We start from the raw sequence: 25,830 nt of genomic DNA on the forward strand, positions 1-25,830 counted from the left end.
AATTGATGTGTTAGGTAATGGATGTGTTTTACATCTAGAAAATGTGCATTTAGTTACCCATGGACTCTGATCCCTGCAAAATAGTAGGGGGGAGATGTTTTCTCATATTTCTTTTCTGCCACCAAAATCCACAAGTCTAATTTCAGTTGTAAAAAATCACATGGTACTTAATCTCTCTATATGGTGATTCGGGGGAAGGGCAGGATGGGAAATCATTCTTTATATTATTGTGATCATTTTGACACTAGAATCATAGAATTACGTGTTAAGAACCAGAAAGATTTCTATTACTGAGACTTAGAAAAAGTGAAGTGATTTGCCCAAATTTAAATAGCAAGTCCATGGAAGTGTTAAGTGTAGAACTGTAATCTTCTGCCTCAAATCTGGGCCTGTTCAACTGTGCTGCCACCAAGATAAACTAGAACATATTGACCTACTCCTTCCCTCCATTAAAGGAAGGGTTTTACTGATTTTCTGCTTCTAACAAATGCTGACTCTGTATCCTCAGACAAGTCACTTTAGTTCCCAGTGTTCTAGGCAGCTCTAAGACTTTAAATTCTAGAAAAAAGTACTGACTGACCTAAAATGATAGAGGGCATTCCCTCATGGGGAAGATTTCTATGTCAATGAAACCACAAATCCAAAACCTATCCCTGTTTTACTCTTCAGTACTTCCCAGTTCCCCCATTCTTAATCTGTAAAGAAAGGAGGTTCCTAGTGTAAGTCTTATTCCCAAATCTATGTTTAGAATGAATCTAATATTAACCTATTAGATAATCCCATTCTCTAATTAACAGAGCACAAACCTACTATAATAATTAAGGAACCAGTGGCATTCCAGATACCCTCTATAAAACCTATAGGAACAAGAAATTTCGGTGACACTCTACAATTGACTGACTGTGTCTGACTCACATTGATGCCACGGTAGTTTAGGTTCAATAGTAGAAGAAAATGAAATGTCCATAGGTCATTTGACAGGAATGAAGGAAATACCATTTATTAAGTTCCTACTATGTGCCAAGTACATTGCTAAGCACTTTCTAAATATTATCTCATTTAATCTTCACAACAAACTTAGGGAGGTAGGTGTTATTATTACCTCCATTTTACAGATGAGGAAACTGAAGCAGACAAAAATTAAGTGACTTGACTAGGGTCACACAGCTAGTATATATCTCAGGAGGGATTTGAACTCAGATCATCCTAACTCTAGACCCAATACTCTGTCCATTGTGCCCCCTAAGTATCTCAATTAACGAATGGTGGTTTATTTAGCCATGGTGGGGGAAAGGTATTTTATAGGAACATTCAACAAGGATACTACGTTGATTCAGCAGAGTTGGTTATTGCTGTTGTTTCATGGTTAGAAGCCTCAGAGAGCTATTTGGGATGATTTGTGGAATGAACACTTGTCTGAGAGTCAAAGAAAACTTAAAATCATATATATTTAAGGTAGGAGGGTTCTTAGAGATCATTCATTGATCCAAACAAAGTCACACCTACATTTGAGTCTTGGCCCTGCCATCAGTTTCCTATGTAGCCTTTGCCAAACCACTTAAATCTCCCTGGGACTCAATTTTGTCATCTGTAAAATGCATAAATTAGAGTAAAATAGTTCTAAAGTTCTTTTCCATTATAATGTTCTGTGTATTAAAAAAAATTTGACCGAGAAACAGAGTCTAAGCTTACCAGTAATTATGTTCAAACAAAACCATAATAATGACTTTCATCTCCAAATTCCCAATCAACTTGTCTCTTTGCCCAATTCCTAAATTCAAGTCCAGTTAGGAATTATCTGTGGAGCCTGATCTGATAAGTGTTCTTGCCATCCAACAATAACTATCCTATCCTTCTATGTTGTGTCCCCTCTAAATTCTTTCCCAAATGGGGAATTTCTTTTCTCAAACTTACTTTATTTTACTCCTCTGCACAATAAACTACCTATCTCTGACTAATTCACATCTTCTCTTCAGCTGGAATAGAGTCCCCAGATTTTTTTCACCATAAGGACATGAAGCTCTGTGCTGATTATTAGATTCAGTGAGATTAAAAGTATGTGAAAGGGGCAGCTAGGTGGCGCAGTGAATAGAGCACCAACCCTGGAGTCAGGAGGACCTGAGTTCAAATGTGACCTCAGACACTTAACACAAAAACTAGCTGTGTGACTTTGGGCAAGTCACTTAACCCCAGTTGCCCTCCAAAAAAAAAAAAAAAGTATGTGAAAGCATTTTATAAGTGTAATATACCTTGTAAATGCTGGTTGTTAATAGTTCAAAAGAATTAAATTAAGTAGTGAGTAAAATGGCCGTTGTGGTATTCATAAGTCCAAAAAGACAAATGAATATATCCTGGCTAACTTTGCAAATATTATTAATCATATTTTTTCCAGTGGTTAAATGTCCAATTCTGAAATGTGGCAGAATGAATAAATAAATGTAAGGGTCTAGAATTTCAAACCTTCTTGTCTATTTTTATCATCATATGTCTGTAAGAGAACTGCTTATTGGAAAATGAATTTCCTGATTTCCAAAGTTTTAGGCAGTTTTTCTGTTCAGTGCTTATCAAGATCATTTTAGTACAGGATAGGCAAGGACCTCTAAATTTCCTCAAAAATAGAGGGGCTGTGAGCTATTTGGTCTATATAACATAATTCTCCTGGTCTTCATTTGTGTCCCAACTAAAATCAACTTTGCCTGCCTTAATATATACATCTCCTTAGTAATTTGAACACTACTTTCTCAAATAATTCAGTCTTCTGAGCATTACATCTTCAAAGTACCCATCATCTGCTATAATTTTAGAAAACCTTCATGCTAGGATTGGCAATGATTATGCTAAGGTTTCATCTATGGGAAATCTTCATTGGGAAGACGACTTCCCCTGGGCTATCTCTCTAGGGGTAAATGTTTGAACCAAAAAGGGAAAACATCTTCATAAATATTTTTATTACCACCATATTAAAATATAAAATGACAGCCAATGAGATGAGGTAGTATGTTGTAGATTCTTGTACTTATTATCTGTATAATATTACATAAGTCACAATCTCTCTAAGGCTTGTTGGTATATGGGAGCAAAAAATATTCTCACAGAGTTATGTATTAAAAGGACCAAATGAGAAAGTGTATATGAAAGTGCGTGTAAATGATAAAGGATCATATACACATATAGGATTGCATTATCATGGTTAATAAAAGTAACAGATCTAAAGGGAATTGCAAACATCTCTAAGCATTACTTATCTGATCCTTGGAAATGCACATCCTAGCCTGTGTTAATTATTATTGTTTCCCATTAATTTTATTTTGAGATCAACCTCATAGCCTCTTAGTCTGACCACATGCTGCACATTGTTAAAAAGGTGAAATTTGAAGAAAACACAGGTATTCTTACACAGTAGAGTAAGAATATTTCCAATTGTTTGATTCAAAGCCCAGTATGTAAGATTATGTTAGTATTCTATTAATATTCTCTTTAGGAAAAGGCCTTTACTTTTAGCTTTCTCCAGTACATAGGCTGCAGCCAGTCTTGAGTGGTCCTTATCTGAAGAGAGAGAGAGAGACAGACAGACAGACAGAGACAGACAGAGACAGAGAGAGAAAGAGACAGAGAGACAGAGACAGAGAGAGGGGGGGAGAGGGAGAGAGGGAGAGGGAAAAGGAGGAAGGAAGAGGAGGTCATCCTATTCTTTGGTTTGATTAAAAAAAAAGAAATTGGGAGGGGGAATCAAATCTTAGGAAGACATAAATATACCATACATTGGTTTTTTATTTTATGTGTATATTTTAGTAAGCAAATTTTTCACATAAATTTTCAGAGCAGGGGGTTGGTTATTTGACAGAATATTAATCTACTTTGAGTTGTTAAAGAGAGCATAATTGCTTAGCAAAATTTCATCATCTTTTTTTGAAGGGAGAGAGGGAGAATATATGGAAACTTTACAGATAGATAGAGAAATTACCCCATTCTAGAAAATTGTTGCTGTTTGGGATGGAGAAAAGTGACTAGACTATGAATGAATACCCACTGAATGATCATTGGGCAGCAGAGATCACAGTCCTTTTGGTAATGAAATTCTATGATGAACCACTCAACATTTGTAGGGAAGTTGGTCCTACCTACAGTGGTTAGCTATTGGTCTTTCCTCAGGGCTAGAAAATTTAGTGATTTACAGACTCTTTGAATAAAATAATTGTGAATACAAATAAAGGAAACCATTACTCAATTTATGTACTATAACATATAAGCACATACTGATTCAGCTTTTTAAACATAGCCATTATTATGTACTATATATATGTTATATAATTGGTGACATTGTAGTTTGACTTCTCAGTGGGTGAGAGCGTGGGAGGAAAGGAGAGAATTTGGAATTCAAAATTTAAAAAGAAAAGAATGTTAAAAAAAATAAATGAATAATAATGGAAACTATATGTAAGATGTCTATCTACATAATATTGAATTTCCAGGTCCTTTATTCTAAGGAAAGACATGTAAATTTGGAGATACTTTAAAAAGTTTGTGTCCTGGCTAGGATAGACTTAATAAGCTGTCACCAAAAAAAGATTCTGGAATCTCCAAGGGGAAGTTATACAAGGAGGTATATGATTAGAAACACAAAATTACAGTATGTAAGTCTTAGGAAACACGTGCTGAACTCAGTAAACACAATTATAGTCTTACCACCTAAAAATTCTTGTTACTTTGCTGCTCTTTAGATTGGGAGGCTCGGATCGACAGCCATGGAAGAATATTCTATGTGGATCATGTGAACAGAACAACCACCTGGCAGAGGCCCACTGCTCCCCCCGCCCCACAGATACTTCAGAGATCCAATTCTATACAACAAATGGAGCAGCTAAATCGTAGGTGAGAATGGCCACCGTGGCTGTCACTCTTTGGGTGGTGATAACTGGGGAAGATGGTTGTCTCATTGTCCTTGGATATCAGTATTAAGTCACTGCCTTAACTCTTAATTTGATGGACCTCACTGTGGGCTGTGTGTGTGTGTGTGTGTGTGTGTGTTTAGTAGTTATTTGCAAAGGAAGGTAAGTAGCTAACTAATGTTCATTTGAAAAATGGAGGGAAACAGTAAAGACTACAATTTTAATTTAAAAAAAAGTTTTGAACTCTGATAAAAATATGTTTACCCTTTTAAATTCAAGTAGTATGTTGTTTTTATTTCCTATTCCATAAAGCATTCATTCACAATGCAGTTTTATACTGGGTTTTGGTTTTTGTTTATAGTTTTTGAATTTTTTCTTTTTGGTTTTTCTTTTTGACTGTAAATTTACAAAAAAACTGAAGCTAAAAAGAGAGCTGAAGTTCCACTTCAAACATTTAATAATTTAGTTTTCCTTGATTAAATGATACCATGCTTTCTTAGATTTAGCTAATGTACCAAGAAATTTTCTAGGAAGTAATGGACAAATAAACTTAATTTAACTGGGGATCTAATTGCAAAGAGACTTAAAAAAATAAGAGTTGATGGTTGTATAGACAGTGCATATGTCTCCTTGCTCTTGTGAAATAACTCAGATGAATTTTTGTTTATTTTATGGTCTGCACAATGTAACTCTAGGGTTTTGATGGCAGGTATCAAAGTATACGCAGGACAATGACTAATGAAAGGCCTGAAGAAAACACAAATGCCATTGATGGAGCTGGAGAGGACACAGACTTCCATCAGTCCAATGCAGGTGAGAGTCAATTGCAATGTTGAATCTTAGCAGGTGAGGAGCCATCTGGGCATAAAGATTCCTGAGAGACTATAGCTTATTTATTGGGTAAATAAATTATCATTTTTACTATATGACATGGATCATTAAAACAACAAAATGGTAAAGCTATAGTAGATGAACTTTCTGAACTTTCTATTAGGATTATGAAAAGTAAAGGTTAGGAAAGAGGCCACATACTCCCAAATGACATGCTTACTTTTGGGTTTGATCTGGATGGTTGGGAAAGAAAAATTTACTCATTTAAAAAACTTACTAGTTGCAAAAGAAGAAGCTGTTCTATTTTAATGTTATCAAATACAGTTAGGATTTAGTATATTAATTTAGATCAAAGGCAAGCCTTTTTGATGGCATAAAAGTTTCTGTTTAAGTCCAAGTGCACTTAAAGAAATGCCAGACATTCTTTGCTTTTTACTTCATGCTTCGGATCAAAGGGACAGAAGTAGTCCAACAGCATAAGAGGGTTCTCTTGAAAGGTTTTATTTGTTCCTAATAGATTTTCGACGGGAGAATGTGCTGCCCCACTCTACCTCCAGGTCCAGGCTGACATTACTGTTACAGTCTCCGCCCGTGAAATTTCTCATAAGCCCAGAGTTCTTCACCGTGCTGCATTCTAACCCTGTGAGTATCCCCTCTTGCCCTGGGTTCAAAGGTGGAAGGATGCAATGAATAAGAATTAGAGACCAAGAGTGGGGGGGGAGAGAGGTTGGGAGGGGATTATTATGATCTGTATTCAGATTTTTTTTTTTTTCCTGGGCCTTGCTAAGTGAGCTTTGGAAGGAAAGAGATAAGCTTTATTTTTTTACTGAAGAAAATTGTAACCCATTGAAGAAATCTTTAAAATCAAAATTAAAGCATTTAAAGGCAGGTCAAGTTTGCAAAGGATGTAGGGAGAATGTAGAACAATGGGTTGGACCGTGTGAGTTGGGCTGAACCAGAAGTGCTGAATCTAAGGTCTAATTGCTCTTTCTGCTCATGAGCTGGGTGGCCTCAGGCAGGTCATTTCACTTTTTCATCTGTAAAATGAAGGGGTTGAATCAGATCAGAGGTTCCTCACCTGTCATCCCTGAACCTGTTTTTAAAATATATATATTGATAACTATTTCAGTATAATTGGTTTCCTTTGTGTTCATATGTATTTGATTGTATGCATTTAAAAGATAATTTTTGAGAAAGGACTCATGGACTTCCCTCTAGTGCCAAAGGGGTCCACGACACATACCAAAAAAATGATTATGAACTCTTAGATTGGGTGATTTTTTTTTAGACTCCATCCACCCCCAACTCAATTATGGTCCCAGTCTTGATGTTGTCTAAGGTGTGTGTATGATGGATAGAGAGACGGCCTTGAAACTGAGATTTGGATTCAGGTTTAGCCTCTGCCATGTAGTGTATGTGTGACCCTGGGCAAGTTGCTCTAGAACGATTCTCTATGGCTCTGAGATGCACAGAAGGTAATGACGTGCTTTGGGAGAGGGCATTTCCTAACCTGAGAGTTCTTTATTCCAAAGAAACCCGAGATCCAGTTACTATCTCTAAGACGGAGAGAGTTTGCTGAGGGCCTAGAAGTAGCTACAAACTTCTCTGCTTTTTGGGAAGGAGAAGACTTTCTTATTTATCCACCTTCTCCCCATGAGTTCTCAAATAGAGTATAGAAATCCTGGTGTTAGTAATTATCGTTTTACCACTACATAGGTGATTGTCATTTTAGTCTACCTCTCCATGCTGCCCTATGGTCCCTACCAATAAAATAACAAAGGATATTTTACCAGTGCCCTTTTCTCTCTCCACATCTTTCTAAATTTTATTTAAAACCCAAATTCCATAGCTAGCCATTAAAATGTCCTCCCTTTGAGTTTTCTTGACTTTCCATTTTCATCCTCTTATCTATATTCAGGGATGATACCTGGAATAGAAAATCTCCTTACTTAATTAAAAAAAGCATTTATTGAATGCTGTTTGTTACCCTGTGGCATAAGAATCAACCTAGGGAATAAAACAGAAGAGAACTCAATCTTTGTTGCTGAGTAATCACGGAGATGAGACATATTGCAAAGTGATCATATAATCCCTTTGGCCTTCCCTCTCTCTTTTGCACTTATCTCATTCTCCTTCATATCCTGATTATTTTTATACTTGTCCTTTCCCTCACTCCCTTATTACCCTTTAAGGGCAGGGCCTGGGTCATTTCTATCATTGTTTCTCCAGTGCCGAGCAAAGTTCTGTTAGGCACTTGATCCTGTGACCTCTCCCTTGATGTTCTGGTTCCTCCCAGAATCTCCATTTTAAGGAGGAGCCCAGGCTAGCCATGTCACCATTCCTTTCCAAGCTGCTGGACTGATTCACCACACTTTCTCTACTCTGCCTCTGGGCCCAGTACCTCCATACACTCCCCACTTTTTCATTTATATGTTATGTTTCCTCATTCAAATGTCAGTCAGTACCTTGTGGTTAGGGACTGTCTTTCTTTCCGCTTTCCCAGAGCTCAGCAGAGTGCCTGGAACAATCTAAGTGCTTCATTAATACTTGTTGACTTGACTTGGTTTTGTTTACTTAAATCTGGGAAGCAAAAGCAAGTCTCTGTCATATAAAATGAATCAAAAGGACAGAGAGGGGAAAGGAATGGGATGAAGTCAGTTGGCTAGACCAGTAGGGTTCTTGGAAGAGGTTTTGTGCAAGGAAGTAAAGGATATCCTTTGGCAGAGAAGGGGATATGAGGACATGCTGCATGGAAGGAAAGGATGAGCAAAAAAAATAGACATAAAAATCAATAAGCACTTATTTAAACTGCTGCTAGTATCAGACACTATGCTGGTTGTTAAGGAGACAGTGAGAGAATTGAAATACCCCTTGTCCTCAAGGTGCTCACATTCTATTTGAGAAGGCAACATAACCTCCCCCCACATATATATATATGTCTATGTGTATGTATGTATGTATATATATATATGTATATATAAAAATATACCCATCACCAAAAGGACTGTGATTGCTGTTGCCCAGTAATCACCAGTGGGCATTCATTCATAGCTAGTCACTTTGTTTGTACCATCCCAAACACCAACAATTTTCTAGGATGTAGTTTGTCTGTCTACCCATAAAGCTTCCATATACTCTTTATATCTACATGTAAAAAAAATTTATAAATTTTTGACTACGTAATTACATTTTATTGACTGAAAATAGATTAATATTCTATCAGATATATACACATAATGCACACATACATATACGCATATGTATATATCTGTCTATAAAAATATATTAAAAATAAATATCAGAGAGGCCACATGGAATAGTAGATAGAAAACTGGTCTCAGAGTCAGGAAGACTTGGGTTCAAATCCTACTTCTGACACATATAGACTACGTGACCTAAAGTCACTTGATTTTTTAGTGCCCCAGGTGATTTTCTAAGACTATAATTTGCAGACTACTTGTCAGCAGATGTTGGTAAGATAACTTCACCAGAAGTTCCCTGTAGCAATAAAACACAAGTCTACCCTCCCCCCCCAAAAAAAATCTAATTGGAGGTATCACCATCATGCAGGGGGTGTTGCTTGAGATAAGCCTTGAAGAAAACTCAGAGTTCTCAGAGGCAGATGAGGAAGGAGTGAGTTCAGGCATGGGGGACAGTTTACATAGATGAGTGATAGAATATCAAGTATGAGGAACAGCAAGAAGTCCTGTTTGGCTGGATTGTAAAGTGTGTGTAGGGGACTAATGTATAATATGGCTGCATAGGTAGGTTGGAATCAGGTTGTTGTTCAGTCATGTCTGACTGACTCTTTGTGACCCCATATATAATCCATGGGGTTTTCTTGGTAAAGATACTAGAGTGGTTGAGACCATTTCTTTCTCCAGTAGATTAGGGCAAACAGCGGTTAAATGACTTGCCTAGGATCACACAGCTAGTAAGTGTCTGAGGCCGGATTTGAACTTGGGTCTTCCTGACTCCCTGCCTAGCATTCTATCCACTGCAACCTAGATGCCTCTAATCTAATTAGGTTGTAAAGTGTTGTAAATACTAATCAACAGAGTTTTTATTTTATCCTAGAGGTAATCAGGAACCCCCAGTATTCAATGAACAGGGGATAATGTAGTAATACCAATGTTTTAGAAATATCACTTTGGCAGCTATGAAGGATATAACTTGGAGAGATGAGAGACTAGAGACAGGAAGACCAATAGGAAACAACAGCAACATTTTAGGCAAGAGGTGATGAGGGCCTGAAATAATGTGGTAGCCATATGAGTATAGAGAAGGGATAAGACTAAGGCATGCAGCCAATGTTTAATGTAGTTAGACCTTCTGGAGTACTAAATACTAAAGTAAGGAGCCATTGAGTGGCATCAGTTAACAAAGTGCTTTAAATGTTAAGTTGAAATATTTAGATAATATCTAATAGGCTATAGGGAAAAATTCTAGGTTCTTGAGAAAATACCATTGCATGCTCCTCAAAGTGTGGGAAAGACTAGACATACAGCAGTCCAGCTTGGAAGCTATAGAGGCAATCTCATGTGAATATGAGTTAGACGAGTCCTGGGCTAGGAGTAGTGGATGTGGAAAAAGAGAAGGGTCCAATGGGAGAAAACGTTGCGGAGGAAGAGTGACTTATTGACAAGATGGACATGGGAGCAGGTTGCAGTAGACTTGTTTCTCCTCAGGGCTTGGGAAAATGATGATCTCATTAACAATACCGGGCAAGCTGGGAAGGAGAGACAGTTTTATAGAGGGAGGGAGAGATAGTCTAATATGTTTGAACTAAGTTCCAAGCACAACAGAACTGGACTGAGACTGCAGAACATGCCCACCTAGGGAGATTATAGAATCTTTCCCATGGGGATAAAGTCAGAGTGGAGCATAGGGAATTTAAAGATGAAAGGCCCAATGTTATTAAACCACATAAATTCCCCTCACTCTTATGGATGCTAAAATGGTCTGGAATCTTATGCCCACATTTGGCAGATTGTAAGGATAAAGTAAAGCTTAAGGGAGGGTCCAGATCCTAAGTGAGTGGTGTGAACAGCAAAGCTCTCAGAAGTCATGGCAGCAAGGAGGCATTAAGTCAGAACCAAGAGAGGGTCAAGACCTGTGTTACCCAAGCTGAACTGAAGGCTGTAGTAAGCCCAATTCTGGTGATGAAGTAAAGGAATTCCTAGACTGGAAAGTAAGTTTCTCTAGCATATTGGGTTTGGGAATTCAATCTTTTGGTTGAGTGAACAGTTGAACCAAATTTACTGTTGGACCTCATTGATATTTAGAAGTTTAACTATGGTATTGCCACTTTGGTGAAATATTTATTTTGTCTGTAAGTGGAGATTTAACTAATTATGGAATATAATAAAGAAAAGAATAATTTTCCAAAGTAAGGTGAAGCTAGAGTTGATAACTAATCTACACACAGAAGCCCTCGTAATTGTTCAGTCATTTCAGTTGTGTCTGACTCTTCCTGACCCCATTTGGGGTTTTCTTAACAAGGATACTGGAGTGGTTTGCTGTTTACTTCTCCAGTTCTTTTTACAGATAAGGAAACTGAGGGAAACAAGGTCAAGGGAACTGCCAAAGCTCTCTAGTATCTGAGACCAGATTTGAACTCAGAAAAATTGAGTTTTCCTGATTTCAGGCCCAGCACTCTATCTACTATGTCACCTAGCTGCCCTATAAAAATTTTAGACCAATGAAAAAAGTTGTTATCACTCTCAAGGGATGGGCCTAAGGGGAATGAAATAACTAGCTCTCTGATAGCTATAAACAGCTAGGTAATACAGGGAATAAAGTATTATACATGGAGTCAGGAAGGCTTGAGTCTAAATACAACTTCAGACACTTATGTTACCCTAGACAAGTTACTTCACCTCTGTTTGCCTCAGTTTTTTCAACTATAAAATGGGTTGCTATGAGCACCAAATGAGATAATATTTGTAAAGCACTTAACACAGTACCTGGTACATAGTAGGCACTATATAAATGCTTATTCCTTCCCATTTCCCAGAGAAGAAACTTGGCAGTTACATAGAATGCCTTTTTGCCAGTGGGTGGTATGATAGATAGGGATTGATTAGTGGCCCTTAGTTCCTGCCACTGAACACAGTCAGGAGGTAGTAGTAGTGCCCACAGCACCTCGGCTCATCCAGGACGCCATAGCCAGGCCCACTTGGCTGGATGTGGCCTGATCACACTGCGTACTCAGGATCTGAAGTCCTGCCCAAATTCAGTCTGTCCCTATAACTCACATGCATATAAAATGCTATTGGCCACATGATATAGGCAGGGAATACCAGACACAAATCTAGTGTCCAGAGGCCCAGGGAATAACCACAGCTTATTTGCAATTGGGTCCATCTCTTTCACCTTCAAAGCATTTTGCTCTGGATTCATGCTATTGGGCACTGTTCTTTACATCCCATAGATGGGCACTTTCTGTAGGAATGCTCCAAGATCAGGTTACATCTATTACAAAAAGGATAAAGATAGATATCAAGAGAAAAGATTGTCAACATGATTCTGAGGTCAGAAGTCAGTATTGCACTTCATTATGTGAACATTTATTAACTCAGGAGGAATTGATCTTATTTTCAGCATAAATTTCTGCAACTTTAGGCATAAATACTGACCTTGCTTTTTTCATCATACCATGTAGTGAAATGGAGTAAGAGGACTTGGATTTAAATTTCAGCACTGCAGGGTGGCTAGGTGGCACAGTGAACAGAGCACCAGCCCTGGAGTTAGGAGGACCTGAGTTCAAATCCAACCTCAGACACTTAACACAAAAACTAGCCTGTGACCTTGGGCAAGTCACTTAAACCTAATTGACCCCCAAAAAGCAAAAAAAAAATTTTGACACTGCTGCTTAGTGCCCTATGACCTCTGCTGGGTGAGCTAACCTCATTAAACCTCTCTTTCCTCATCTATAAAATGAAGGGTTTCATTTGGATGACCTCTGAGGCCCTATTCAGCTCTCTATCTATGATCCTATGACTGTGAACATGTAACATAATTTTAGCTTTTCAATAGTCTATGTACTTTTCGTCTCCTCATATAACTTATAAACACAAGCCATTTGCCAAAGATTTTATTTGCAGCTCCTTTGGCTTACTTGTCCCTTCTTGATTTCTTAAGGTCTCTTTCCAAAGGAACCTTTTTAGTTGTTAACTTGTTCTCCCTCTGAAATCACAAGCTGCCTCTGCTACTAAGGCCTGTATGATTTAAATTTTGGCTGGTTTAGGAAGGTTTCTCACCTTCTGTGTATAGCTGGCAATGGAAATTACCTTGAGTGTTCTTGTTGATGGCCCCAGGATTTTTCACAGGGGAAAATCCTCTCCTTTTTTTGGATTAACAAAAGAAGGTATAGAACAAGGTGATAGGATTTAACCCGATGGTTTTTGAATCCTCTTTTTCCTGTGTTACTGTATTGCTTATGTTTTCATAAGCTTTGATGGTTTCATAAAGAATAATTCACTCATTTTAATGTATTAATTCTAAAGCATCCTTAAATTATGTTTCTTTGATTGAAAAACTGCCTCTTTTTGTATATGCAGTTGTAAATGCCATGGCCTTCTGCTGGTTATAATCAAACTACCTCCAACATGTGTAGATTTGTGTTTAGCCACCTTACTTCAATGCAGGGTGGAGTTATATTACATTCTTATATTTTGAAATCTGCTTTTTGATGATGACATGTATATACATTTGATTATAGTTATTAATAAAAAATATTTTCAGTATACAAGAGAGAATGGTGCAAGTCTAAGTAATGATTATTTTGGCTTTTAATGAGCTTTAGAAATACATTGATTACAACATCAAGGCTGCCCTTAGGACTTTATGGAGGAGAAAAAATATTTACTTTTCTAGAATCCCATATTTTCTTCTAAATATGTGTCAATAATAAATAATTTTCAATTCAGATGAATAGACAATCAATAGGTATGTGAAGAAGTGAATTTTTCCTTCAATTTACAAGTGAACTGGGTAAATTTTCAATGTAAAATACTGTTTTTATTGCCATTATTATTATGCCAAAAATGCCATTATTGAAAGGTCTGTATAGCAAAGCTATTTTTAGGTTTTGGAACATACAATGTTTAATTGACTTAGTTAACCTGTTTAAGTTTGTAAATTATAGCACTAGCACTGAGGGTGATACAGAGTTTAGATCAGACAGTTCTGCCTTCCTGGTGCTTGTAATTTAGGAAGGGGATAAGACAATAAATAAAAATAATACAAAGTATTAATTTATAACAAGTTGTGAGTATGCATTTTTAATCCACTTGTTCATTAGGCTAAAAATCAAGATCTAACTTCTTTGTTTCCATTTCTGGAAAGGAAATATCTAAGGAAAAGTATTATCTGGAACCCAACCTAGGGTTCTATTATTAATTATTATTCATCTATTATTATCAACCAATCTATTATTATTAATGCAGGAATTCTTAACCTAGGGATTGTAAACTTTTTTAAAAATAATTTGATCATTATATTTCAATATGATTGTTTCCTTTGTAAACTGATATATTATATTTTATGAATTTAATAACTTTATTCTGGAAAGGGGTACATAGGTTTTAACATATTACCAAAGGTACTAAAAAGAATTATGAATTCCTGTACTAGAGAAAGCATTCCTTTTTTTCTCCCTTATGACTTCAGTAATGTTGTCTCTGGCCTTCAATGACTGCTCATTACATACAACATGGAGACTAAATGCTTGAATTTTAGCTACAAAGTCCTTAATTGGTCTGGTTTGAATGTTTTAGTTTCTCTCCATTCTTTATGGTGCAAAGTCTAAGCCAAAGTTAACTTTCCCATTCTTTTGGTTCTACCCAGGGAACTCTTCCTCTCCCTCTGCTAATTTACTTCACTGCTAATTTAATCTCTATTTACAAAATTAAGAGTTGTAAAGGACCTCAGAAATCAAGTCTTACTTGTACCCAACTGAGAATCCTTTCTCCCACATCCCCAGCAAGTGCAATCCAGCCTCTGCTTCAAGACCTCTGATGAGAGTGAGCATAGATTTCCCCATGGAGCCAGAGGGCAGAACTGGGATCAACAAGTAAAAATTGTAGAGCATATTTATGTTCTTGGGCACTAGGTAGTGCAGTGGATAGCTTGCTGGGCCTGGAGTCAGGAAGATTCTTCTTCCTGAGTTCAAATCTGACCTCAGACACTTAATAGCTGTGTTACCCTGAGCAAGTCACTTACCGCTGTTTGCCTCAGTTTCCTCATCTGTAAAATAAGCCAGAGCAGGAAATGGCGAATCACTCCAGTATCTTTGCCAAGAAAACCCCAAATGGGGTCACAAGGAGTCACACATGACTGAACTGACTGAACAACAATATTTATGGCCAACCTAAGGAAAGACTTTCAAACAATTATAGGCAATAGTAGATTTCCCCTAATTAGAGATCTTCAAGCCAAGACTAAATGATCACTTGTTAGGGATGTTTTAGAAGGGATTCTCCTTGCCTCTACCTTATACCCTTCATTCAGTGATCTGAATACTATGGACCTCTTCCCAAACAGTAGTGTTACTGATACTGATGCTAATTACCTACCATCCCATCCTCACCTCTCCAGAAGTCATGGGATACAGTTTAAATATTCCACCGATAAGTATTTTTTTTTCTTTTTTAAACATCCAGTAGTCATTACATCTTTGTACCATATATTTGTTGTGTTGTTGAGTGGTGAGTTGTGCCTGACTCTTTGTGATTCTGTATGTGGCTTTCTTGGCAAAAATACTTAAGTGGTTGGCCATTTCCTTCCCCAGTGGATTAAGACAAACAGAGATTAAGTGACTTGCCCAGGGTCACCTAGCCAGTTAGTGTCTGAGACCTGATTTTGACTCCAGTTTCCTGACTCCAGGCCCAGTGCTCTCTACTGAGCCACCTAGCTGCCTTATGCATACAATACTTCAAATGTCCAATAAAATCCAATGAAAATTTATTAAACATCTGTCACATACAGGACACTTTGCTGGGCTTTCAGGGGACAAGGAGAAAATGAAGAACAGTCCCTGCCCGAGGAGCTTACATTATACTGAAGAGTATACTGCTACCTGATATTTTAACAATATCTTTAATGTTGTTAAATACTTTGATTTTTAAATGCCCTTTAAATACTTTGACATAGAATCAGTAAATTTTTGGAGTCAGAAAGGGTATGGAGAGGTCAATTAGTTAAATTCTCTCACTCTAGTTCATCTTTCTTGGTCCTTCTTCTCATGGGAAAGAGATAGGAGACTTATACTCATTCAGCAAGTGAAGAAATGGAAACTAGAGCAAGACTTCACCTCGGGTCATCCATCTAGTTCATAGCACAGTAAGGACTGGAATTCTAGTGTCCTGACTCTCCCTTTTCCTTTCTTTTCACTAGACTACTGTAAACGACTACTCACTCTCCTAACCTAAGGGCCGGCCTTAGGTTGTATTCTCAGGAGGAATTGAAGAGACCAGAGGCGAGGGAGAGAACTTACAATTTATTCTAAGAAAGGCGGGGCGCACGGGTGGCATCTGGGGCGGGGGGGGGGAAAGAAAGCTGGCTCCTTATATACTTTTAAAGAGAGCACGATTTAGGCATGATTTTCTTGTGCATGGGGCATGTTAACCAATGGAGGGGGGCTGAACCAGCCATGTCAGCTGCTGCTCATTTTGGCAGCTTTATGGAATATGAACTGGAGTGGAAAAAGACTTCACTGAATCAGGGTCACCAGTTAGGGGCCTTTTTTGCAGTTGTCCGGGTGAAGGGAAAGGGATATGTACAAAAGATGAGGCAAGGTTTGGTAATTGATTAGATTTGTGAGATGAGAGTGAGGAATCAAGGGTGACACTGAGATTACAAACTTTGGCAACTGTAAGGATGGTTGTGCCCTCAGTAGTAATAAGAAAGTTTTGAAGAGGGATGGATTTGTGGGGAAAGGACAGACAAGTTCTGTTTTGGACTTGTTGAGTTTGAGATGCATATAGGGCATCCATTCAAAATGTCTAATCTGTGAAGTGGTACTGATGCTCAGGAGAGGGTTAGGGCTGGATATGTGAATCTAGGAGATACTTTCCTAGAGACGATCTTTAAACCCATCTGTGATGATGAGGTGATCAAGTCACAGATTGTAGAGAGCAAAGATAAGAGAGCAAAGGATATACTTTGGGCATCTATCTATACTTAAGAACTATGATATGGAATGTCTTGACACCTCAAACTCAAAATGTCTAAAATGGAATTTATCATATTCTTGCCAACATCTTGTCTTTCTCCCCAGCTTCTTGATTTTTCTTGTTGGTTCTATCATTGTCTTATTGTCTAGGTTCTGAGTAATATAGACTCTTCTGCTATTTAACCATCTATAACCAATAAAATGCCTCATCCTATCTATTATATTTCTATAATTCATATCTATCCAGTCCCTTCTACTTTCACTGCCACTATCCTACCTCAGGCTTTCATCATCGCTTACCTAGTCTGCTCTAATACTCTCCTGCCCTAGTATATATAGTAGAAAAGGGCATGCAGTTTGGAATCACAGTATACACATTCAAATCCTGACTCTCCTTGTGACCACATTTGAGTTTTTCTTGCCAAGGACAATGGAATGGCTTGCCATTTTCTTCATCAGCTCATTTTACAGATGAGGAAACTGAGGCAAACAGGGTTAAGTGACTTGCCTAAGGTCACATGGCTAATAAGTGTCTGAGACCTAATTTGAAGGCAGGTGATCCTCACTTTAGGGCTGGCTCTCTATTCATTTTGCCATCTAGATGCCCATGCCTTTCTTAAACTCTTTTAATTCTAGTATCTTCCCTCTCTTACTTCTTATTTATTTTGGAATAGTTTGTGCATATTTGTTTGCTTATTGTCTCCCTCAATAGATTGTAAGCTCCTTGAAGGTAGGGACTATCTTTTGCATCTTTTTGTATCCCCAGCATTCACACAATACCTGGAACATAGTAGGTACTTAATAAATGTTTATTGATTGACAGAGTGGGACGAGGATGGGGATAGTAAACACAACATTATTGCAGATGGCAAGATAGTATAGGATGTGAAGCATGTTATGGAGACGTGTGATCTAGTAGGTTATGTGAGTGTATTAAATCTACCAGGGAATGGTCATCCAGGAAGTGCATCAACAGGACTGATGGCAAGAGGGCCAGAGTAGATGGCATCTCCTAATACTTAGTTTGCTGAATTGAATTTTTCTCTTCACAGGTTACTTTAGTCAAGATGTTTTATTCTCTCTTTGTTTTCTGTTGAACATACCTGTTGATATGGACTAACCCTTGGTTCTTCCTACTTTTTTCCTAGAGTGCCTATCGCATGTTTACAAACAACACGTGTTTGAAGCACATGATCACCAAAGTCCGGCGGGACACTCACCACTTTGAACGCTACCAGCATAATCGAGACCTAGTGGGATTCCTCAACATGTTTGCTAACAAGCAACTGGAGCTGCCACGGGGCTGGGAAATGAAGCATGATCACCAGGGCAAGGTAATTGAAGGAAGCAGGGTGTTGGGGGGACTGGCTGGATATGAACTGTTTTTCTCTTTTTGTGCCATATACACTTTGGTCCTTCACAGCCCCTACCTACCCTACCACTGCTGTTCAGGTGGTATTAGGGAAAGACAGGTCTCTGGAACTGTCCTGCTCTGATACAGCATATGGAATGTGGAGAAGAGAGCTATGAGTTGGTTTCCAGCAAAATGACCACCCCCCCATTCCATCTGTTCTGTTTTTCCTACCTACAATCTATCAGCATGGAAGACTGTATGCACTATATCCTTCCTATGACTTATGTCAAGAGTTATGACTTTCATTTTCATAGAATAAGGTGCTCTGTTTGTGTCACAAATATCTATCATGTATCTGTTGTTTTAAGAAAGTGTGGTCTCAATAGGAAAAAATTTCCTTTCTAGTCTAGCAGCACCTTCTTTGTCCTTTACCCTCTTAAGAGAAAAGGGAAGATAAAAGGGCAAAGAATATTGCATGTGTGCCCCCATAATAGGGTTGAATTGCCAAGTTGCTCTGCTCTAAAGTTTGTATATAACCTACCTTTCATATTATCACTGTCTGTGTTCCCAACCTTCCTGATAACTGGATTACAAGCCATTTTCTGATATCACCCTTCACTCTGTGTAGTCATTTACTAGAGCTAAGCCTCTTATCTGGAATATACTCTCTACTAAGGTCCACCTGTGGAAATCTTCCTGTACTTTGAAGACCTAGCTCAGGTGTCACTTTCTCTATGAAGTCTTCCCTGATCAATTAGACTCCTGCTTTTTTATCACAGAGGACAGATCCAAGAACAAAGGGTCAAAGTCAAACAAAGGCACATTTAGGCTGGATGCCAGAAGAAACTATTAAAGTGGAATAGGCTGCTTCAAGAGGTGGTAGGGCCCCTGCTCCTTTACCTATTCATGTGGAGGCTGAATGGTCACTTGTTGGGTTAAATGGTAATAGGGATTTTATTTTGGGCGTAAATTGGATACACAGCTGCTGAGATCCATTATAGCTCTAAGTCCTCTATTTGTCGGCTCTCCAGCTAAAAATTCTTCTGCCTTCTTAAATTTTCCTTAATCACATCTGGATTTTTTTTTACATTCTACATATATCCTCCTATTAGATTATAAACTGTCCAAGGGCAGAGACTTTGTTGTTTCTTCATTGTGAATCTTCAGTACCTAGTATGGTGCCTTTGCCCTTACTAGGCATGTAATAAATATGTATTGAAGTAAATTGCATATCAAAGGACTTTATACCAGTAATTTCAATATTTACTACCAGACGGTGAGGAATCTCTACAGGGTTCTTTGGATAAATAATAGGGATATCTCTATATAGGGCAGCTAGATGGCATAGTGGGAAGAACTCTGGGCCTAGAATCAGGAAGACTCATTTTCATGAGTTCAAATTCAGCCTCAGACACTTACTAGCCGTGTGACCCTGGGCAAGTCACTTAATGCTATTTGCCTCAGTTTTCTTATCTATAAAATGAAATGGAGAAGGAAATGGTAGACCTCTTCAGTATCTTTGCCAAGAAAACCCTAAAATAGGATCATGAAGAGTTGGACACAACTAAAACAATTGAACAACAACAAATAGATGTATATATGTGGGATCATATATATGTGTATATATATATATATATTTGTATGTGCATGTATACCTAGATGCACATAAACACACACAGAGATATATGTGTGTGTATCAGCACTTTCTCTGTAAATTACTAATCAATTTATCAGCAAGCCTTTATTAAGGACCTGCTTTTTTTAAGTACCATTATTAAGGACCAATATTAAGGACCATACACACAGTACTGTGGGTATGCATGTAATATTCTTTACCTTATATATTCCCCTTTTCTCTTCTTAAGAAGTTAAAGGACAGAGAAGATGCTACTAGATTAGAAAGTTCTTTCTAGTCTAGTGCCCATACACATATGCATACACGCACACACACACACACATACATACATACATAAAAACAAGCACACATATACTTGTACAGAATTCAGATTGACTCTCCCAGTCATTCCTTACAAAACAGCTCTGAGTTTTGCCTTGTGAATATTTGACGCTATAAATTGCTAGCATTTTTGACTTGAGAAGGCCTCAAGCTATTTTGCCTCTTAGAGGTTTGGAAGAGTTTGCTGCATCTCCTATAAGAAGCCTCTACCCAGAACCAGAAAGACCTAAAAGCTTAGCACCTCAACCTACAGATGGTGCCCCTTCAGGCACCACACCTTTAATTAAGCACTTAAACTAATACCTTAGCTAAAATCCCTATCTGGGATTTCTTTCTGCTGGTGTCAGCAAGCATCTGGGGAATTATTTCACTGGATGATATCTTTCTATAATCTCCTGGGGCCTGCTCGTCTGGTAACTGCCAGCTACCAAGATAAACCTTTAAAAAGAAAGATGGGAATAATAGTAGCAACTTCATTTTCCTCAGTCATGATCAATTCCCTAGTCAGAAAAGACCCAACATTCATTCACCCCAAGACACCAGTCTTCTTCTACTTCGTCTATGTTTTGACTTTTAGCTCTAGGATATTAGTGCTTTTCCAGCTTGGGTATTTCTGTTCATAGAACTTCCAAAGATACCAAGCCTCTTCTTGTCTATTAATATTTTAAAAGTAACATATTTAAATATGATTTTAAGATATATTATATGGTGGAATAAATGCTAGATTTGGAGTTGGAGACCGGATTCGAATCTTGGCTCGTTTTGATATCTCTATTACTTTAGTCATGTTACTTTAACTTCTTTCTGGTGCTCAGTTTTCTAACTTGTAAAATGGAAGGGAGAGAATTGAACTTGATGATTGCTGCAACCCCTTCCAACTCTAAACCTGTGATTGTCTGACACTATGGAATATAGCAAGCAGCTACTAAATGTTTAAAAACAACAACTTTCTCACAGAGACAAGTAATCTGTAATGCTGAGTGTAAAGGAACCAACTTTCTTTTTCTACTACTTGAAACTAAATTAATCCTGCTATTATGCTGACATTCAAGATCAAGATACCTATGAAATGGCCCTGGATAGGAAGAGAGAAAGAGAGAGAGAGAGAGAGAGAGAGAGAGAGAGAGAGAGAGAGAGAGAGAGAGAGAGAGAGAGAGAGAGAGAGAGAGAGAGAGAGAGAGAGAGAAGAGACAGTGTTGGTTTTTGTCTAGGCTGAGCTTATGACATACACTATATGTGTGTGCCTGTCAGATCTAAGGTGTATTATTTGATGTATGTGATACAGTTTGATTTGCTTCTAATGGAAAACTACGTTATGAGAAAGGAAGCCACTTATTAGAAAGGTAAATAAAATCCATTTGCATGTTATTCTAAAGGTGCAGTGATTTTTGCCTTTCCTAGGAGGGAGAGAATCAAGAATATCTGGTCAGTTGGAATCTGGATCATGGTGATAATATGCAGGTTTAGGTTTAAGTAAGAAATAAGTATTTGTTGTCACTAAAATGTTGGTTATTTAATGATCCTCAATACTTGCAGCTTTTGGCTGAATCTGACCATTAGTCCATTTGTCTGTTAGTTTTTGCTCAGAGGAATATCTAGAAGGAAAAAATCAGTTCCAATGGGGGTGGGAGTGGGAGTGGGTATAAAGTATAAATGTCAGGGGTGGCTGGGTGGTGCAGTGAGTAAAGCGCTGGCCCTGGAGTCAGGAAGACCGGAATTTGGTTCCGGCTTCAGACAATTAACACCCACACACAAAAAAAAACTAGCTGTGTAACCTTGGGCAAGTTACTTAACCCCAATTGCCTTCCAAAAGGCAAAAAAAAAAAAAAGTATAAATGTATATGTATGTATATATATATATATATATATATATATGTGTGTGTGTATGTAGGTGTATATTTATATGTATGTGTATATATACATGAACATTACACATATATACAGTTATGCATGTTTTTATATATATTCATTCAACAGGATAATTTTCAGTTTGCTAATCTTATAACTTTAAGGAAATTGTGTGGCAAATGATGTAGTAAGAATTAAGACCCAATCTTAGGAAGCAAGAGACCTATATCCCAGTCCTGGCTATACTACTTAGCTATGGGACTTTGGGAAAGCAATTTAATCTCTCTGGATGTTATTTGCCTCATATATGAAATGGAAATGAAACCTGTCCAGCCTTCCTTAGAAGTCTGTGAGAAGCAGTAGAGTGTCATGGTCTGTAGGTAGGTAACAAGCATTTAAGTGTTTACCATGTTCAAGGTACTGTACTAAGTACTGAGACTAGATATAATCAAAAAGAAACACAATCCCTGCCCTCAAGGATCTTACATTCTGATTGGGGTGTGGGACATTGTGACAAAGTCCTCACAGCCAGGAAGGAATGAAGCATGAGTACTCTCTGGGACCATCCCAGGGCAAGTCACTTAACTTTCTGTATTTTAAGTTTCCTTATAACAATTTCGTTTCTTACTTCATGGGATTATTGTGAAGAGAATTCTTTGTAAATATTAACAATTTTTTTTAAATCCTAGTATCATAGATTTAGAATTTGAAGGAACCTTGGAGCTTATCAAATTCAGTCCCCTCATTTGATAGATAAGTAAACTGATTCTCAGAGAAGTTAAATGATTTGTCCAAGACCACATGGTTATCAAAACCAGGTCCTGGATCTCTCTCCTCCCTGACCCACTGTGGAAGACAAACACAGTGTCATAATTTTTCTCTTTCACAGTTCTTTGTTGTTGTTCAGTCGTTTTTTAGTTATGTGCGACTCTTTGTGACCCCATTTGGGGTTTTCTTGGCAAAGATGCTGGAGTGGTTTGCTGTTTCCTTCTCCAGATCATTTTACAGAAGCGAAAACTAAGGCAAACAGGGTTAAGTGACTTGCCCAGGGTCACACAGCTAGTGTCTGTGGTCAGATTTGAACTCAGGAAGTTCCTGACTCCAGGCCTTGCTCTCTATCCACTGTGCCACCTAGCTGTTCTATGTATAGAATAAAGCTATGGTCCTTTTGAAGTGTCATAAAGGTTTTTTTCTGTCAAAAGAATAGGAACTAAAAAAGTTTTTTGGGTTCTCCTCCCTCCCTCCCTCCCTTCTTTCCTTCCTTCCTTCCTTCCTTCCTTCCTTCCTTCCTTCCTTCCTTCCTTCCTTCCTTCCTTCCTTCCTTCCTTCCTTCCTTCCTTTCTTCCTTCCTTCCTTCTCTCTCTCTTTTTAAAAATTAAACCTTATAAGTAAAGGCATACTTAGAAAGGGTTAATAAAGGGACTTTGTACTCAGAGAATTCAAGGAAGATATCATATAATTCTTGAGTATCCTGAAGCAAGAAGAACGCAGGATACTGAGGATCAGGGGACTTGTATTCCACTTCTGGCCCAACATCTCTTGGCTTCATTTTTCTCACCTGAAAAGTAAAGGAGTTGTACTCATGTTTTTCTAGCTACCTTTCTATGATTTTTCCACATTTCAGAGGAGTAGCTCTCTCAGACTATCCTGGATGCTTTGGTTGCAGGAGCTGCCAAGGAGCAGGGGCTCTGGGATAAAGAGGCCATTGGAATGAGGGAGAAAGGGAAAAGAGAGGACCAATCTTGGGCCCGTGTTGTAGTAGGGAGCCAGGAGGAAGAAGAAAAGAAAGTTATGGCAGCAAGGAGGGAGAGCTACATCCTCTGTACAAGGACACTGATTGAGAATAGGTAAATAAATGATGAGAGGTGGTATGACAGGATAGAAACCTGACCTTGAAGTGAAGAGGACGTGAGTTCAAGGCTTGCCTGTGACACACACTGACTGTGAACATTGGGAAGTCATTTAACCTCTCAGTGATCTAGGCAACTTTCTTAGACTATGAAGTTGAAGAGAAGATTCTGACCTGCATTGGTAAAGGGAGTTAGCTCACCTGAGAGCGCCTTATGCCAATGCAATCACAGATGCTGCCCCTTCCCCTAAATAAATGATAGCATGCTCATACAAGTTCTGATATTTGTCATTTATCATGTCACACTCCACTAACTGCGAACTTTTATGAGGGAAAAATAATCTAATATCTTAGAAACTCCTGAATAAATAAAAAAAGATACCTGTAATAGTGTCACTTCTGTACATAACTTTTCTAGCCTTATTAGACTGCTAGGTAGCATTGTAGATACTGTTGAGCCTTGAGTCAGGAAGATCTGAGTTCAAATTTGACCTCAGACTGTCTGTGTGATCCTAGGCTAGTCACTTAGCTTTGACTGTTTTGTTTTTTTTACTGTTTTTTCCTCATCTTTGAAATGGGCATAATAATAGCACCTACCTCACAGGATTGTTGTGAGGATTAAATGAAACAATATTTATAAAGTAATTAGCACAGCAAGTATTTAATATATCCTTCCCGCCTTCCTCTTTTTTTTCTCTTTCCCAACTTTCCTCCCTATCTCCTTTACATTTTTCTTCCTCCCTTCTTTTCTTTCATTGTTCCTTTTTTCCTTCCTTTCTTTCTTCCTCCCTCCCTTCTTTCCTTCTTATAAATTACTTCCTTTCATAAAACTTATTCAGCAAAACAGGGACTTGGAAGCATAGACAAAAATTAATTGAAAACTAAATAATCTAATCCTAAAGAATGAGTGGATCAAAGAACAAATTATAGGAACAATCAATCATTTTATTAAAGATAATGACAACAATGAGACAATATGCCAAAATTTGTGGGATATAGAAAAAGCAATAGTTAGAGTAAATTTTATATTTCTAAATGCCTACATCAAGAAAAGAAAGAACAGACCAGTGATTTGGGCATGCAACTAAAAAAGCTAGGGAAAAAAAACAAATTTAAAATCTCCAATTAAATACTGAAATAGAAAAATAAAAGGAAAAATTAATAAAATTGAAAGCAAAACAGCCATTAAACTAATAAATAAAATTGGGAGACAGTTTTATGGCAAAAAAAACAATAAAATAGATAAACCATTGGCTAATTTGGTTTTTTAAAAAGAAAACCAAATTATCACTATAAAAAATGAAAAAGGTGATGGTACCAGCAATAAAGATGAAGTTAAATCACTTATTGGGAGTTATTTTGCCCTCATATATACCAGTGAAACTGACAACCAAAGTGAAATGAATGAATTTTGACAAAAAAATATAAACCACCCAAATTAACAGAAGAGGAAATAGGAATATTTGAATAACCCTCTATTAGAAGAAGAAATTGAACAAGCCATCAATGAACTCAGAAAAAAAGCTCTGCTACCAGACAGATTTTTTTTTTTTGGAGTGGGGAGGTGTATCAGCAATGCCATATTCACAATGCTTATAGCGATTACAAATATGCTGATATAATTATCCATCATAAAATACATCAGGTTTGCCATATGGGGAAATAAACTAGAAAATTTATTAAGATACCAAAAGACTGAGTCCCAAAACCAGAAAGTGAAAGCCATCAGAGTAGTTATGACATTGGCACAGGTAGATAAAGTAGAAAGCACCCACATTTTCAAGCCTTTAAAACAGAACAGGCTACCTCAGGCAAAGGTCCTCCTCTCCCCACTCACAGCAACCACCCAGCGTCCTGGAAGAGCGCTCCCAGCAGCTCTGGCCCCTGGCAGTGCTCAGCCGGAGTCCTAACTCAAAAAAAAAAAAA

At 37.8% G+C, this 25,830-nt stretch overlaps 1 protein-coding gene across 2 annotated transcripts in view; it reads left to right on the top strand.

Annotated features, from left to right (window-relative positions):
- Window positions 1-25,830, top strand: part of HECW2 (HECT, C2 and WW domain containing E3 ubiquitin protein ligase 2) — a 449,194-nt gene that overhangs the window by 319,895 nt on the left and 103,469 nt on the right. For both annotated transcript variants that reach the window (XM_069070166.1, XM_069070167.1), the window contains 4 exons: window positions 4,722-4,872; window positions 5,599-5,702; window positions 6,238-6,362; window positions 18,045-18,230. In XM_069070166.1, coding sequence (XP_068926267.1) covers window positions 4,722-4,872; window positions 5,599-5,702; window positions 6,238-6,362; window positions 18,045-18,230 — 566 coding nt within the window. The remainder of the gene's footprint in view (window positions 1-4,721; window positions 4,873-5,598; window positions 5,703-6,237; window positions 6,363-18,044; window positions 18,231-25,830) is intronic.

Source organism: Petaurus breviceps, unplaced genomic scaffold (genome assembly GCF_028583685.1).
Source record: "Petaurus breviceps papuanus isolate PSGF00001 unplaced genomic scaffold, PetGlider_PUasm1.0 90804, whole genome shotgun sequence".
NCBI classification, from domain to species: Eukaryota; Metazoa; Chordata; class Mammalia; order Diprotodontia; family Petauridae; genus Petaurus; species Petaurus breviceps.